At 50.5% G+C, this 17,608-nt stretch overlaps 1 protein-coding gene across 1 annotated transcript in view; it reads left to right on the forward strand.

Annotated features, from left to right (window-relative positions):
• PLB1 (phospholipase B1) overlaps positions 1-17,608 on the forward strand; it is a 173,219-nt gene that overhangs the window by 110,903 nt on the left and 44,708 nt on the right. Inside the window, exons 21-35 of the mRNA XM_070379301.1 lie at positions 364-437; positions 2,073-2,116; positions 4,164-4,272; positions 5,569-5,620; positions 5,945-6,025; positions 7,184-7,249; positions 7,578-7,678; positions 9,695-9,776; positions 12,666-12,770; positions 12,884-12,979; positions 13,208-13,279; positions 14,346-14,384; positions 14,958-15,018; positions 15,840-15,898; positions 16,837-16,910. Of these exons, the coding sequence (XP_070235402.1) occupies positions 364-437; positions 2,073-2,116; positions 4,164-4,272; positions 5,569-5,620; positions 5,945-6,025; positions 7,184-7,249; positions 7,578-7,678; positions 9,695-9,776; positions 12,666-12,770; positions 12,884-12,979; positions 13,208-13,279; positions 14,346-14,384; positions 14,958-15,018; positions 15,840-15,898; positions 16,837-16,910 (1,115 nt within the window). The remainder of the gene's footprint in view (positions 1-363; positions 438-2,072; positions 2,117-4,163; positions 4,273-5,568; positions 5,621-5,944; positions 6,026-7,183; positions 7,250-7,577; positions 7,679-9,694; positions 9,777-12,665; positions 12,771-12,883; positions 12,980-13,207; positions 13,280-14,345; positions 14,385-14,957; positions 15,019-15,839; positions 15,899-16,836; positions 16,911-17,608) is intronic.

Raw genomic sequence — 17,608 nt, forward strand, 5'->3', positions numbered from 1 at the left:
TTTTCACATTGTACATATGCAAGATCTATTCATATCAAAGGATTACAATATACTTCCTTTTATGATATAGTTCACAGCTTTTAGAAACATGGGGCCCTGAAATGAGTCCTTTGGAAAACCACACTGCAGTCTAATTTCCAGAGCACTTTTGCCAGCCTGGTGTCTGGGCAGGGTTTCCCAGGGTGGGTTCCAGGATTCCCAGCGGGAGCTTGCACTCATTTCTAACAAGGCAGGATTCACATCAAGACGTGCTGTCAAGACCCTGGGTTCTAAAGGGCTTGGCATTCTGGCCTGGCCAGGACAAGAACACAGACCCTCTGGTGAGCAGGCAGGAAAATCACCCCCGTGTTGTTCTCTTTTCAGGCAGGTAACGGGGCCGGGTCCAAGCCTGGAAACGTCCTGGACGTCTTGACTCAGTATCGAGGTCTGTCCTGGAGGTGAGTACAGCTGTGGCAAGGCCCAGAGACGCCTTGTCGTCACAGGACAGGGGAGGATCCCCCTGAGCATGTAGAAAACAAGTTCTCTAGCAGAGAGATGAGTCACCTGGTGCTTTTCCATGAGAAATTTCTAGGTTTAATTTAAGGAAGGTATTTATCAGCTTTCCCAAACCACTATTTTCTTCCAAACAAGTCTGGACCTGAACAGGAGGAGTTTAGGGGAGAACCTACTCAAACATTTGGGTTGGAAAAGATTGAGCTTCCATTTCTCCCTCTACGCAGTAGTCTCAGAAGGACACAGCAGCCTTCAGAACCACAGTTGTGTCTGAGTCCCAGCTGCCTGCTCTGTGTGATCTTGGGCAAGTTATTCAGCCTCTCTGAACTGGTCTCATCTTTGATTCAGAGACAGTAATTCTGGCTTAGCATTGTCATGAGGCTTGCATGCTAAGTCGCCTCAGTCATGTATGACTTTGTGCGACCCCATGGACTGTAGCCCACCAGGCTCCTCTGTCCATGGATTCTCCAGACAAGAATACTGGAGTGAATTGCCAGGCCCTTCTCCAGGGGATCTCCCAACCCAGGGACCAAAACCACATCTCTTAAGTCTCCTGCATTGGCAGGCGGGTTCTTTACCACAAGTGCCCAGGTCACTAGGCTTAGAGAGGATTTAAATGCCTAGCACAGTGCCTGACAGAAGGAAGGTGTAAATGGTAGCTGGGATCACTACTGAAGGGCCTTCATTTAACAGACGAGGAAGCATGGCTCAGAGAGGACAAGTAACCTGTCCAAGATCACACAGTCAGATGATGAAGGAGCAAAAAGTAGGGTAGATGGCTCCTGACCCCTAATCCAGCACCTCTCCTAATCACGTATATATATCTCGTGCATGCTGGTTCTGCTCCATCTGTAATCAAATCCAGGCACCGCAGACTGTGGTGAGTAGCACTCCAGCTTCACCTTTGAAAGTCTGGCTCATGCCAACCTGAGAGGGCAGGTTTGGTGTTTCCTCAGCCTGCAATCCATCATCTCTGGCACCAGCTTGGACCTGAGTGCTGAGTCCCTGGCCTCCTCCCTGATGATGCTCTGCAGAGTTAAACCCCAAACCGTTTTGAGAACCTTTGAAATGTTCCCAGATGTACTTGGCAGAGAAGGAGGAGATATGGAAAAGCAGGGAATCCAATCAACTCTGGAATGCTGTGTATTTTCATGCCTAGAAACCCATCCAATTTTGATTTCCTTGGAATTTTAGAAGTGGTTTGGAAGATGGAGAAGGCTCTCTAGAAGACACCCTTTAAAGACGGGTTTTCCCCAAGCCAAACAGGAAGAAAACCATGAGGGCAAACTTTTTTTTTTTCTTTAATGAAGGGGCCCACTTAATTCCCTTGCTTGGGGTTAAAGATCAAACTTAAAAAACACATAAGTCAGCCCCGCCGGCTTTGTGGGGCAAGTAGAGAAAAGTTGCTGTGTTCTGGATTTTTTCAGTTTTTCTACAGAACTAGAGGAAAGGGAAAGCCCCAAGCCCCCAGAGTGTTTCTCAGAAGGAGGAAGGTGTGTCTTGGTGGTGTCTGGGGTGTTTCAGCGTCGCTGGCAGTTTTAACCTTCATTTTCTTTTTTGTCCCCACGACGACGACGTAGTGTGGGCGGCGACCAGAACCTCAGCAGCGTCATCACCCTGCCCAGTGAGTACGCGCTCCCCCGGGGTTCAGGGCGGCCCGCCACAGCCCTGCGCGTTTCGGCAGCTCCTCCTGGCGGTGACCGCGGGCTTAGCAGGGAACCGGGCTGCAGAAGACAGCCGTGTTCGGCAGGGGGCGCTGCTTCCCCAAGAGGGTTTCCTCGCTCTGCTTCTTGAGAGTAATTAAAGCCTTGCGTATTTTGTCTTTAAAAAAAAAGAGAGAAATTGTATTTGTCTGAGGAAGAAAGAGAGTAAGAGAGAAAGAATGCTCCATCCAGCTCTTAGTGCAAGTTATTATTAAGAAGTGATTGAAGAAGGAAGGAAAGGAAACCCCTCTCTGCTTTGCCTGTCATTCTGACCAGAGCACCTTTTTGGGAGGCGTTGACTTAGGCTTGGACTGCGTTAGGCACCACTGCATACAAAGACGTTGAATTCCTGTGTGTCCGGTTTAGGAAAAGCTGCTATGGCAGCAGCAGAGATGAAATTACCTTGTTTAGGCCATGCAACACAGCCATATTTGGGGCGCAACATTTTCCTTAAATTGCTTCATCAACAACCTGTTTGGAATGATTTGTTTAAGCCTGACTGCATTCTTTCAATGGTCTTATCTTATTCATCTTTTCATTCTCCTTAGTGCATACACAGTACTTGTTCTTAAAGCACACATAAAATACGTGTTATTTTCCCTTAAAATCTTCTGGCTAACAGTTTTCCCCGAGAGGAATTTAATTGATCCCATTCTCGTTTGCTTTTCTTGTAATTATCCCTTGGTAATGTATCTTTAGAAGTTAAGAAATTGTTTCAGCTCTAAGTCACCCAGACTTTGATGATAAAGACGGCTTGATTGCTACATAGGCAGAACTGGTTGGACTTCATGTGCTATCTGTTCTTGCTATTTGCAAATCCTGTTGAGTGTAAGTAGGTACAGTTCTGTGGCACAAGTACCCCTTGTCTTCTTTATTTTTAGGTCCACATGAAAGAGCTATGAATAAACTCCACTATCGCTAGGAGATGGTTGGTGTTGCGTTTGTGAATGTAATTGACTGGGCTGTGAGCTGGGCTAGCGTACACAACGCTTTGCTGGGCTCTCTGATTGCCATGCAGTTGTGGTCAATAACATGACTGGAAACTATCTGATTCAAGGTCGTCCACTAAAATGATTTGTGGAAAAATGAGTGTCCAGAGTAGACAAACCTTTAGAGACAGAAAGGAGATTAGAGTTTGCCATGGGGCTGGAAAGCTGAGTGCTGAAGAATTGATGCTTTTGAACCGTAGTGTTGGAAAAGATTCTTGAGAGTCCCTTGGACTGCAAGGAGATCAAACCAGTCAATCCTAAAGGAAATCAGTCCTGAATATTCATGGGAAGGACTGATGCTGAAGCTGAATCTCCAATACTTTGGCCACCTGATGCCAAGAACAGACTCATTAGAAAAGACCCTGATGCTGGGAAAGACTGAAGGCAGGAGGAAAAGGGGATGACAGAGGATGAGATGGTTGGATGGCATCACTGACTCAATGGAAATGAGTTTGAGCGAGCTCCGGGAGTTGGTGAAGGACAGGGAAGCCTGGCGTGCTGCAAAGAGTCGGACATGACTGACTGACTGAAATGAACTGATAGGGCTGGCAGAAATGGGGAATGACTGCTAGTGAATGCCAAGTTTCTTTTTGGGGTGATGAAAATGTTCTAAACTTTATAGGGGTATGGTTGCACAACTGTATGAGTGTACTAAAAGCTATTGAGTTGTACTTTGGTGAATTTTATGTTATGCGAATTCTATCTCAGCAAAGTGATTATATATTTGGGAAAAAAGCAAAGTGCCCTAGACCTGAGCCAGACTGGCACTTATTCAGCACCAGTTTATTAAGCCCCTGTGTGTGCTGTCCACATGGCTCAGCATCGCCCTTCTGGACGTTTTCTTTGGGGGCCGAGTGAACTGTAAGGGTGAGATTTGTAGGGGGGGTGGGCTCTGCTTTGTCACCAACACCCCTTGGCACTTATCTAAGGAATTCGAAGATGGCTTTGGGGTACTGACATCTCTTCCTTGTATTTATAGACATGCTCCGGGAATTCAACCCTTCCCTGAAGGGCTTCTCTGTTGGCAAGGGAAGCGAAAGCAGTTCTGGGGCCTACCTAAACCAGGCCGTGCCGGGAGCCCAAGCTGAGTGAGAATCTTGGGGGTGAACCCCAAGGGTCCCCTGGGGACCTGGTTGGGCTCTTGGCCTAGACCAGGGTGTATGGCTGAAGGCTGGGGAGTTTTGTCCGGGGGAAGGATCTGAAGGTCAAAGATGGCTGAGTGGGCTCTCTTGGGGGGTGTCTCTTGCTCTGGGGCACAAAAACCCACTAACCCACCCCTAACCACAGCCACAGGAACTAGTCACAATTGGTTCGGATGCCAGGTACATGCTTTGAGCAAATTACTTTACCTCATCCATATTTCTTCTAGAATGATCACAAACCTTACTTTACCATGTAGTTCCTAGGGATTCCTATGTTTTGGTTCCTAGATCTCCTGATACCATTCTCTCAACTCTCATCACCACCCTGAGCTTGAGCCCCCATCCCCACCCCCACCCTGAGCTTGAGCCCCCATCCCCACCTGCGTAACTATTATTTATTCAGGACCGGAAAGGTGACAGATTATCCAGAGCACAGATCATACAAAACCTAACAGGCTTTATCATGAATTCTGTGACTTCCTTTTCCTTTTGGTGGGGGAGGAGTGAAGACTACCACTTTATGGCTTAAAATTTGAGGCTTACATTAATATTACCTTAATCTTGCTTTTTTCCAAGTATATGTCAACTGGTAATAGAAGAGAGGCAGTTCTCAGAATGATTAGATCAGGAGGCCATCTAAGAATGAAGCCTGAGTTGAAAGTGTGGAAGTAACCAAAGAAGAGAGTGATTCATATGGCCCTGGATTTCTCCCCTGCTTTCCCCCAGACCCCAGGGCTCTTCCATGCGAGAAATATATGTATCCAAGCATGTCCTGTGTTGTAGGGGAGAGTTAGGGATTATTATCCCAGATTATTGTTATTATAGATGAAGACACTGTAGCACCAAGAGATGAAATGGCCTGAACAAATGTATTCTCTCAACCACACGGTCTCTCATCTTTGTGCCTCACAGGCTTTATCTCAAGTTCCGATAACAACCTGTCCCGCTAGACAACAGTGTGCAGTTTAGAAAGTACCTTTGTTATCTCTCATATATCCGGTGTAGTAACTGTGAGATTGAGCAGAGGGTCAGATGCCCATGTTTCCTTGGTGATGCTGCTGAGGCTCAGAGAGGCCAAGTAATCATCCCAACACTCTAGTCCATAGAAAGAGCAGCAGCCCTGCTAGCGTCAGAGCAATCGATGAGGAAACTGAGGCTCGAAGAGCAAAGGGTCCATCCAGGTAATCTGATACCTAGCCTGCTCTGCTGGTCACGTGACTTTTTTCTTATGTCTGCCCTCAGGGATTTACCTGTTCAGGCCAGGAGGCTGGTGGACCTGATGAAGAATGATGTGGTAAATCTGGGGAAAGTGGCATCTGGGCCTACTTGAGGTAGGATACCCAGAGCAGGGAGAGGCGGGAGGAATTATGGAGACGGAGAGTTTTGGCTCTGGGGGAGGATGGGGACACACGGGAATCCAGAGAGGCCACCTTAAAAAAAAAAAAAATGATTTAGCACCTGTGACCTCAGTACCCCCAAACCAAAGGAAAGGAATTATAATGTCCCCACTAGACCTCCAGTGTGTCCAGACCCATCCCTGCAGCGTTCAGTACTTTGTATTTTCCTAGACTTGGCTCTGGGGCAAGACATTTACTTGTTTGTTTCCTATTCATTTCAGAATATAAATTTTCAGGAAGACTGGAAGATAATAACCCTGTTTATAGGTGGCAATGACCTCTGTGATGTCTGTGATGACCCGGTAGGTCTCCAGGCCCTAACCCAAGATTCCCCCAGGAAGAATTTCCACCCTGGGTCACTGGAACAGTGCAGCTGGGTTGGGACTTGGCTAGTGGTCAGGCATGGATCCAGCCTGGGCAATGTGCTGGGGACCAAGCAGACACTGAAACACTGCTCTGTCCATAGGAGCTCACACCTCCAGGGCAGGGGGACACAGACAGCTCACCATCAGGTGTGATAGAACTGTACCCAGAAGAGAAGTCTGGGGTTAGGACTGCCATGGGATTTGGCATGGGGGTAGGGGTGGCATCAGAGTTTTACAGAGAGCAGGAGAGTCAGGGTTGTGAACACGAGAAGCTTTGTCAGGCAGAAAGGGGACCAGCAGAGCAAAGTGGTGGGTCTGGCTGTGGCTTGAGAGCACCTGCCCCCAGGGTGACCCTGGCCCCCGAGACTCCGCAAGGCTTGCTTTCCTGGCATCAAAGTCACCAGAGTCTGGGATTTCCAAGCTGTGTTGCAGAGGGCCCACAGTGGGGCCTGAGGGCCGCTGGCTGCGGGGTGGAGCAGATGAGGAGGTGGGGCCATTGGTTCCTCCCTCACTTCCCCTGAAGCTTTGATCATTTGGTAGAGCAGGGCTCTTGGCTAAATTTCATTCAGAGAAAGGGTTCCACTGCTTTTCTTTAAAAAAGTTTGATAAGCACAAGATGAGGGGAAATCAGCCTTAAAATGTTTTACCCTTGGGGAAGGGGAGGCAGGAGCCTCTTCCCCTCTCCTTATCTCCTCAAGTAATATGGTTGAGCTGTGGGTTCCCAGGCACGGGCGACTCCAGAAGTGATCAGCCACTAGGATGTTCAAGCTGCAGGAGATCTTAGAGGCCCCCTGCTCCAGCATCCCAGTTCAGAGGTGTGATGTGCTTTAGCTAAGGCCCTACCTCTAGTTGACACGAAGTGGGTCCAGAGCTTTCCATAGCAGAAGAAAGGGTGTTTCCCTGAGGGTCACAGCCTTAACAACCTTGAGGACTGTGAGGTTAGGGTGGAGGTTGGGGTCCCAAAAGACAGCCTGTGCTTCAATGTTGCCCATTCAGACTGAAAGGCAGGGAGGAGGGAACCCAGGAGAGGACTCAGTCCTGGTTACAGAGAGACTTGGTGGTGACTGGGCTTAGAGACGTCGCCTCTCCCCGCAGGTCCGCTTCTCTCCGCAGAACTTCGTGGACAACATTGGGCAGGCTCTGGACATCCTCCACGCTGAGGTACGAAGGGTGGCCCACGTGTCCTCTGAGCCGCTCAGCCCCGGGCCTCCTCCTTGGGCGTCTGGCTTCCTGCTGAGACCCTCCTACGTGGCTCCCTTCCCCTGGAGACCAGCGCCGGCCATGCTGTCACTCCTGGGCCCAGCAGCCTGAGCACACGTGTGTTAACAGCGAGCAGCAGAAAGGCGGAGCCAGGGATGATGGATGTGGGTGGGCCCAGGTGAAAGGCCACAGACCTGACACCCAGCAGGAGGCACGGGCCCCAGACCTGGGGGAGAGGCTGGCGCTGCCCAGCCCTGATCCTCTTGGGGACGATCTTGCCTTTGCTCAGGTGCCTCGGGCCTTTGTGAACCTTGTCAAGGTGCTGGAGATCATCAACCTGAGGAAGCTGTACCAGGATAAGAACGTCAGCTGCCCGAGGCTGATCCTCCGGTGAGTTGGATGTTCTCCACCTGTTCCCAAAGGGCCTATGGGACCCTTAGCAGAGAGTGACTCTGGCTGGTGAGAAAAGCCAACGGCAGGAGTGTGAGGAGTGCTGAGACCCCCTGGTCAAACCTGACAAGGCCTCTTGGAGGAGATCCCCAGGGCATTGTGCCTGCCCCCCCCAACCCAGTCCAGGCTCCTATACCCTCAGAGGACATGTATTTGCCACCCAATGTACTTCTTTTGCCACGACAGCTCAGGACACTGTTCAGTCCTCCAGGGAAGAGTAAAGCATGAGGGACGGGCGAGCCTCTGTGGGCTCACTAGGGCCACATCTTTCTCAGTGTCCAGAACCTCCCTGCTCCCTCCCAGAGGCCCAGCTCCCGGACAGATGAGCCTCTGTTCAGCATGGGTGCTCCAGGCTGCACATTCACAAAGGCAGGGCTGTGGTCACCTTCCTAGGAGAGAGGGTGGTCAGGTCAGAATCAGCATGGTAGAGGACAAAGAACCCTCGCCCTGAGAGGCCGCCTTCATCCCCAGCCTCCAAAGCCGAAGATGGCTCCCCTGCTAATGTTACATGTGACCCTAGGGAGTAAGACGTCCTTCTGCCCCAAGCGTGAGCCGTTCCTGCCTGCAAGGTCTCCTCTGGGCTGTTAGCCCAGATCACGGTGGCTGTGCCCCCCACCCCCCTTCTTCCCTCCCCAAGCTCTATACAGGCCTCCACCGTAGGCCTAAGCACATCACATGGTAATGACCCCGAGGTGCCTCTGCCCGCTCAGCCCTGAACTCTGTCTGAGTCACTGCCAGCGCAGAGTCAGGGCTCCGTGGCTGTTTGCTAAATGACTGAATGAATAATTCACAAGGTCCGGATCTGCTCTTGGAAATGAAGGGGTATCTTGGCTGTTCCCTGAGGATGCATGCCAAAGCGCCCCCAGGGGGCCTAGACTGCATGGGTCCCCTGGGGAAGGCCCGGGGATGCTGTGAACAGTGGGAGGACGGCTGCCGGGTGACACATGCCTATTAGCGCAGCTGGTGTCAGGCGGGCTATTTTTGGCTGCTGACTCATCCCTGGCTCCCACTTTCTCCAGTCACTGGGCCACATGGGGCGGGGGAGGGGACAGGGAGAGTTCAGCATTTTCATTCCATTTCAGAGCACCTCACCTAAAAGTCTCTGGCTGCCCATCACTACAAGGTTTCCAGACGATTAAAGCTGAAGGTTCAGAGTTGTTATTTGTCTGACCTGGAATGGCCAAGTTGCTGACAGCGGGATTAGGAAGGCTCAGGGTCACTGCATTCTGCCACCTGTGCGCTGTCCTGTCTCAGTGGCTGTGCTTTCCTTGGCGGTGCTGAGTCTGCACTGAGCCATCCTCACTATTATTGCCTCCTGCCTATGGACCACAAGCCCGAATTTGTGAGATGGTTAGTCAGGGCAGAAGCAGCTTGAACAGGGGTTGAGAGCTCAGGTTTAAACCAGAGAGACTTGAGTTCAAGTCCTGGCTCCCACACTTAGCATCCACATGAACTTGAGAAACTGCTAATCCATGCGGAACCTTAGTTTGCTCATCTATAAAATGGGGGCAATGAAAAGACAGCTTCTAGAATAGCTAAGAGGATTCAGCAAGTTAATACTCATAAAACTCTCAGCACAGTGAACTTTCAGTATGTGTTATTATTGTTGTTACTATTATTTAGAAGGAGGCATGCCTTATCTCTACTACACTATTCTCAGACATTCATCGGGTAACTTGGCTCCATAAAGATGTCACTCCTTACAGACGTCAGAAGATATAACTATTTCATTTTCATGAGCAAATCCAGATCTGGGAAATTTTCTTAGGTTTCAGCTGATGCAGTTGACAGGTTAGCCAGCCAGAGCCGCCCACCCCCCGCCCTCCTCCTCCTCCAGATGCACAGGCATCTGGTACCTCTGAGTTAAATATATTCTGAATCTCAAGCCAGTGTTCCTGTGTCGTGCTCTCAGACGGTGGTTCTGGTGGGTGAGCACCTCTGTGGTTTGGTCTGCAGGAATCTGTGTCCCTGTGTCTTGAAGTATGATGATAATGCAACAGAACTTGCCTCCCTCGTCGAAGTGAATAAGAAGTATCAGGTAAGCTGGGAACTGCTGTGTGGTTCATGGTTCTGGTTAGAAAAGGAACAGACACTTAGATTATTTCAACTTCAACTGCATGTGACATTACCACTGACCAGTTTGCAGATATAAAGACTGCCCCCTCCCTCCAAGGCAGCAGATTCCATTTATTTGAATCAAGTTACAGAGCCAAGTCACTCAACACACATGACCAAATCTCAGTTCCTGGCCTTACACCAAAATAAATATTTCCAATTGTCTATGGAGAATGGGTATGAGTTCTGACTCCTGGGGCAGGAACCCTTGCCACCCAAGAGAATCTGGAGGATTCAGTGCAACAACACGTACTCCATCTGCCCTCCCTTCCTGGGGGGAGCAGGTGTTATTAGGTGTTACTGGGGTGCACAGGGAGAAAGAAAGCTGATGCTCTCCCAGCATCCTGCGGGCTGTCCCTTTGAGGCTTTTCTCCATCAAATCTTCGAGCAGAACAATGGACTCTCTTGAGTTTTGTCCCAAATAATCACCCAGTCACTTGAGAACAATGGTCACCTTCCAGCTCTTCCAGGCTGGGTGGGAGGCAGAGAGCTTCCAGGGTGGATCAATCCTTCAAGCCCATGGACTCCTTGGAGCAGAACCCCTCCTGGCAACCTCTTTCAGAGCAGTCTTGTCCACGAGTGGTGTCTGGGCTCAGGGCAGTGACCTGTGTATCATTCTTCGAGGCCATTGCCAGGCCCCTTGGGTGACTAGGGGCCCGTTCCTTTGTCTCTGCTGAGGAAGTCATGGCCCTCACGAGGTGAGGGAAGGCAGCCAGGCTTATGGCTCTGAAAGCAGTCCTTTTGCAGGCAGGGTTTGAGTGCAGAGCATAAGCGCTTATGCAATTCTGGTTGGTTTATTGTTTATTATTATATCAGATGTATTATTTTCTATAACTTGATTTATTGTTGGCTGTGCAGGGTCTTTGTTGCTGCACAGGATTTCCTCTAGTTGCGGAGGGTGGGGGCTACTCTCTAGTTGAGATGCTCTGGCTTCTTCTTGCCGTGGCTTCTTTTGTTATGGAGCTTGGGCTCTAGGCACTCGGGCTTCAGTAGATGCGGCATATGGGCTCAATTGCGTGGTTCCCAGGCTCTAGAGCACCCGCTCAATAATTGTGGCCTATGGGCTTAGTTATCCCTCATCATGTGGGATCTTCCTGGAATGAAACCTGTGCCTCCTGCATGAGCAGGTGGATTCTTTACCACTGAGTCACCAGGGAAGCCCCAGATGTATTTTTTAAGCAGACTATATGGAAGAGCTAAGGTCAGAGGCCAAGGCACCAGAAATTGAAGAGTCATGGAATTCTGGGGCCATGCCATAAGAATAAAATCAGGCCAAACAACTGGTTTGATGGAGTCACCATAGACGCCACTATTGCTGCTGTTTCTAGAAACTAGATGCACCCTCAGCAAAATGGATTCTGTGCTGTTCCTCCATCTTTCAATCTCTAGTTTCCAAACCGAAGCCTGAGGCAGGAGCCCCCACACATCTACTGGGGGACCCATGGGCGTGTGTGAGGGACGTTGGGAGAAACAGCATCTGGGCTTCTCACCTACATTGCAAGGTGGGCTCTTCTTCACATGGTAGAGTAGGTTCAGAGAACCAAAGGGGAACTGTTCCCTAAAATGGCCTTCGCAACCTCTCTAGATTAGCCAACTATTCCCAGGTCTGCTCTTGGTGACCACTGAGACCCTGCTGTAGCATCCCAGACGAGCTCACAGCTCAGCCCCATGAGGCCATCATGTCCTCTCTCTCAATCCTCTGACTTTCTACTTCCTGTTCCCCTCTCCTTGAAGATGAGCATTGCTGTTAATTATTACCACCATGTGCCAGGCCTTCTCCACACTACTTACACCATTTCTGAAAAGTTGCGGTGGTGGGGGCGGGGGTCTCCACTGTGAGCCATTGTGGCTGATTCACAGAGGCCCTAGCAGCATTTAAAAGAATTTAAGGGATGGTCCAGGCCTCAGTGAACATCCTCCACTTACAGGTGAGGAAATAGAGGTCCAGAGAGGGAAAGCAGCTTGCTGAAAGTCACACAGCTAGTTAGTGGTATCGTACCTTCTGCCTGCCTCAAGGCTCTGTCTGTAACAGAAAGAGTCTCCCCCAGGAGGTCAGAACTGATGTATTCCCAGCCTGGGGGCTCTCTGGCAGACCGTGGAAAACAGAAGGTGTCCTGGTGTCTTCTGAAGTAACTGCACTAATGTTCTGGGTGTGGAAGCCTGACTTCCCCCTCCAGACCGGGTCCTGGCTCCAAATGATGGAAACCGAGCAAGCACTGAAATGGCAGAGTGTGGCAGAAGTGGGAGCCAGAGCTAGGGTAACTGGTCCTTCTGGAACTGAGTCTAGGTGTAAGCTATGAGAGTAACAGCTCTGCTACCTCCTAGATAGATCTGAGCACTTCAAGGGTGCATGGAAAGGAACACTCGTGCTCACAGACACTGCTTGCATGAATGATACAGATGGGCATTAAATGTGGTTGTTAATTCACCTTTGATTTCCTGAACCAGTGTATAACATAAATAAATGTAAGGATAATCACCCAAAGTCATTAAATCAAATTTGTACTCACTCGATCTCCACCCTAATCTTTAATCAGAATCTTTAAAAGAGGCTCAAACTGATGAACTTGGGTTTTTCGTTTTTCCCAGCCTGGGTCAAATAGATGGAATGGCAGCAGAGGTTGGGGGCAGGGCCTGAGATAAAGGCTGATCTGAAACATAACTAGCTGGCTCCTGATCAGTAGGGATTTTACTGCAGATTGATTTCATGCAAAGGTCAGATTGTGTTGAATTCTCTGGTGGAGAAAGATTCCACACAAAGACCAGACAGGTGCAGAGAGCCCCCTGACTACTGACTCCCTTCCTCCTGCAGGAGGGGACTCACCAACTGGTTGAGAGTGGGCGTTACGACACCAGGGAAGATTTTACAGTGGTCGTGCAGCCGTTCCTCGAAAAAGTGGACATGCCCATGACCCCGGTAAAGCCTCATGGATAAGTGGGAGCTACAGGTAGTGCCCAGCTCTTTCTGAACATCACTGGTGTTATCTGACATTCCTATGATACGGCCACTCTATTCTATCCTATGACCAGGAGGGGTTGCCTGACAACTCTTACTTTGCTCCTGACTGTTTCCACTTCAGTAGCAAGGCTCATGCCCATGCAGCCAGTGCCCTGTGGAACAACATGGTAAGATGACCAAGACAGGGAAAATTATGATTCCTCTGATAATAAAAGATTCCGGAAAGTGTTCAGAGGACTTCAGAGACCCATCACTCAGGCTGTGAGATTCCCCACACAGCACTGATGATAAACCCAAACCCCTCTGTCCCACCCTCCCTTCCCCAGCCCTGCCTCCCGACTTTTCCAGTCTTACCACCTGTTTATCACTCCCCATCTTCCTGCTTCTTGGTTTAGTTGCAACCTGTCGGCCAGAAGACAAGACAGCATAATTTTGAAGACAAGATCAATATCACATGTCCAGACCAGGTAGAGTGAAGAGCATAGCCTTGCCAGGGGTCTACCTGAAGACTCTTTGCAGCCTTTTGAACCTTTCATTTAGGTTTCTCCGTTCCTTTCATCCCAGTTTCACATCCACACCCCCAGCTCTCTTCCCCTACCCATCCAATCCATACTGCAGTTAACCATCCACAATGCCCCATCTGATTGGACTGTGAGGGGTGACAGCCAGTGCCCAGGAGGCCCTAGATTTCACCTCTGTCTCTCCCTGTCCCCATAAGCCCTGGCACAAGTCTGCACCCAGGCCTCTTTCCAGCTGGGAGGAGGAGAGTGGTAGTACCATCCAGCCCTTATGTTGAAGCTGAGGCTGGGAGGACATTAAGGGCAAGATGGAACCTCTCCATGTAGTCCCCATGGCAGGATGAAAGAGTGAGGGCCTGAGACCTGGAATAATATCTTCTAGGATGGAGACGAGGGTGAGAGTGGGGAGGTCCACTGGAAGCCAGAGATAAGAAAGCAGACATTCAGCAGGAACACAAAGTAGATCTCCCTGTTCACTTGCAAATTGTCAGAAAGCTTCTCAGACCTTTGCAGCTGCTCCCTCACGCCTATCAGTTCCTTCCTCTGGATTCCCAGAGGGGTCCCAGGTCTGGGACAGAAACCTGCTGGGTAGGGGGCTTCAGAGGGTGGAACCTCAAAGCACTTGGCTTTTCTTGTCTGGGTGTGAGGCACCTAGGCTACTGCAGGACAGGAGTGGGAGAGGTGGGAAAGGGGGCTAGGAGTTCGGGACCTGGGCTTGTATTAGTAGACAGTGGGACTCTGTTAGAAAGGGGCAAGGTGGAGAAAGAGAGGTGACCTAGCCACCCCGGCCAGCTGGGTAAGAGGCAAAGTGCAGAGGTACTTGTTCCTGGGAGCCCTGCAGGGTTTATTGCGGTCATTTAAGGGGGTTGCAAAGAAGGCTGGGTGCATCCTGGGAGGGGACCCAGCAGTCACCCTGGAGGGCAGGGACTTGGGAACCTGGAAGGTATTTCTGCACGTGGGAGCAGAGCAGGAGGCAAGTTGACTTGCTCTGGTGGTTCGCCCCCTCTTCTCACAGGCCCAGCCGTTTCTGAGCACCTACAAGAACCTCGTGCAGGTATGTACTTGTTGCTTCCTTTCAGCTCAGCCGCCAGTGCAGTGGGCAGCCCCTAGCAGGCACCAGTCCTGCAAGGCAATGGGAATGTGGGTGAGCATTCCTGATGGACAGTCGGAGGGTATTCACACTCTTCTATAAAGTCCATTTACCTACACCTTCAGACAGTGGGGTGGGCAAAGTATGCACTATTGATAACAGTTCAGACAGGGGGGCCAGCCAGTCAACTCTCAGCCTCTTTAGACATAAGTGAAGAGAACCATTCCCTTATAAATCTGCTGCAGAAGTGGGGGGGGAGGGGATGGGGAGGATATGTTTGCAGTGGGCTGGGATCATCTTGTTGATGTTGATTTTGGCATTGGATGGTAGGGGTGGTGTGGGAGGATCAGAGCTACGTTCACAGGTGGAGCCTGGCCTGACGCTCAGAATCACCTGGGGCACCTTCTTCAAATGTCCCGCTAGGCCCTCCCCAGGGTGGGGCCCAGGAATCTGCATTCATTAAAGCTCTTGAGTGAGTCCGATGCCCAGCCAGCTTCTCTGGCCCTGGCAACCCTAGGATCTATTCTGCATCCCTAGGATCACGGGAGCCAGCTGCTGTGCAGTGACAGAGCCCCTTCTGCCTCACCACCCACCTCAGGTGAGCCCCTGGTGGCACACCAGGACCCTGGGCCCCTCTATAAGAACTCAGTTAATGGCCAGTGCTTGCTTCCTGTCTGGGTGGCCACCTAGGAGAAGTCCCCCTCTTCTATAGCAGAGTCTGACCCAGCAGGACCCAGAGCAGCCAGGGTCCCCCCTGTTCCTCCCACTAATGGGAGCACATGTTGGGGGAGCACAGGAAAACCGCCCTCAGTGGCCCAGCCTGGGGTGTGACCTCACCAAGGCCCAGAACCGGGGTGTACGGTGCCCACCAGGGAGTCACCACAGAGAGTCAGCTCTGTGGGTCACCCTGTGGCCCCAGGCTCTGCAGGCACTGCTGCCGCCTGGCAAGTTCTCAGGAGTCTTCAAAAGAGAACTGGGGGCAGGAAAAGACCCAACATGATTATTCCTCAGACTCTTGGAAATCCAGAACCCAGCTCTAAAGGGGCCATGCATCAGACTGTGACCGCCTCTCCATGGGCCAGTGCCCATCTGGTCATGCACTCCGGTCACAACTAGTATCCCATGTGACTGCTGGCACCAAAGTGCTGGGATCCCATGGTGCCCAAGCATCCTGCCCTCCCCTTCTTCCTCCCACCCTCTCAACACCTCTCCCTTCCCATAGGTCCAAGTTGATTGGTTGTGTCTCTGATGGGGAAGCTGTTTCCCCTGCCCTCTGCCTCCACGGCACCACAGATGCTCAGTCTTGCACAGCCCAAACTCGCACGTGGGTCATGCGCCTGGTCTGAAAGCAAGTAGCACTGGACTCTGACGGTAGCTTCCTCCCCACAGACTCAAGTGTTTGTCTGTCTATCTCTCCAGTGCACACCCTGAGACCTGCAGACATCCAAGTTGTGGCCGCTCTGGGGGATTCTCTGACCGTAAGGACTCTTGGGCCCCATCCTTGCAGGGTGAGGGTGACTGTGTCAGCTCCAGGTCCCCGTTCTTCTACCTCCAAGGCCTGCACTCCTGGCCTCTGCGCTCTCCCGCCCCTCTGTCCTGACTCCATCAGGCTGAGAGCAGGACGAGGGTTTGAATTTGCAGTCGTGTTCTCAGTCAGGTGTGTAAGTGGGAATTCTTCAGGAGTGAGCTGAACTGTCTCAGGCAGCAGAGGTTATGAACACTTGACATCACATTTTGAACTACTCCAAAAAATAATGTCATTTTGACTCAAAAAATCTTCTAAACCTCCTGTGAGGGCGCTTTTCCCTTGGATTATACTTTACAAGAAGCTCCAACCCTCACATCTGTTTCCTCTTTGCATCCGCCGCAAAGCAGGAAAGACTCTGTAGCTGTGGTAAAAGTTACGCTCTTAAGTTCCAAGAAATAGGGCCATGGTATCATTCCAGAGCACCACTTTCTGGCAGCACTTCTGAAGCCATGAGATTGCCTTACAGAATGTCTCCAAGGGAAAGAGAACTGTGAAATGCATGAGAAATCTGTCCACTGCAGATCCGTAGGTTCTTTCTTCATGCACATCAAGAACTTAGGAGCAGAATGCTGCTAATGGTATTGAATCTCACGTTCGTAAAGCACTTTAAAGGCTTCAAAACTGATTTTGCAATTATGATCCAATTTGGTCATAAAAACTATCCTGTGAGATAAGCGGGGCATGGGCTCAGGTCTGTAAGGAGGCAGCTAAGATCTGGGGAAGGAAAAACAGCCAGCCCAGGAATTCTGATCCCCTGGGGTGATCCTCTGCTCATGCCACAGCGCACACACAGGGAACACCTTGGGAAGCCCTGCACATCCGCAGCCTCCCTTTTCTCTGACTTTCTGATTTTCCCGTGGATTTTGATATTTGGATATGTTTTCAAAGGCCGGCAATGGAATTGGCTCCAAACCGAATGACCTTTCTGATGTCACCACTCAGTACCGGGGGCTTTCGTATAGGTAATGTTAACCTGTGACCCCCTCCCACCCCAATGCTTACCGCTTCCCCCCACCCCCAGAGATCGAGTCGGGATGTGTCTCCTGTAACATGTGTAAATACCGAAGAGCAAGGACCAGGTCTGGAGGGGGCTTTCAGAAGGAAAACCTATCTTATTTCTGGAAAAATGGAACAATTTGATGAGTGGAGAGGGTATTTTTCTTTGATAACTCTTTTCTTTTAATTGTGCAGAAGAAGCAAACTGAGGTTCTTATCAGACTTCTGGGTCAACAAATTCGACATGAAATGCACCAGGAAAGCGCCAGATCTCTGAGTCTTCACCTGCCTGTTTGCATGTATATGTGCCCATGTGGTTGTTCCTATGTTTCTTGTTTACTGTCTGTCTGTGTTTATTCGTGTTGTTTATTCACATTGTGTAGCCACACCTCTGCCTTTATGTATATGCATACATCTGTACAGAAAGTTCTGAAATGAGGTACCCACTTCAGATGGAATCAGCCGAGTCAAAAACCCCAACCAATAGGCATTCCAGGGCCCCTTCCTTGTGCCTGCATAATGGGGTAGTGAGGGAGGGTGGTATGGGAAGCGCAGGCTAAGCGTTATGCTCAGTTGGCAAGTGCCTGATGCTACAGGAATATAAAAGGGGATACTCAACCCTGCCAGGTGGGAGAGGAGGGCTTCCCAGAGAAGGTGGTACTCC

This window comes from Bos mutus, chromosome 11 (assembly GCF_027580195.1).
Source record: "Bos mutus isolate GX-2022 chromosome 11, NWIPB_WYAK_1.1, whole genome shotgun sequence".
NCBI lineage: Eukaryota > Metazoa > Chordata > Mammalia > Artiodactyla > Bovidae > Bos > Bos mutus.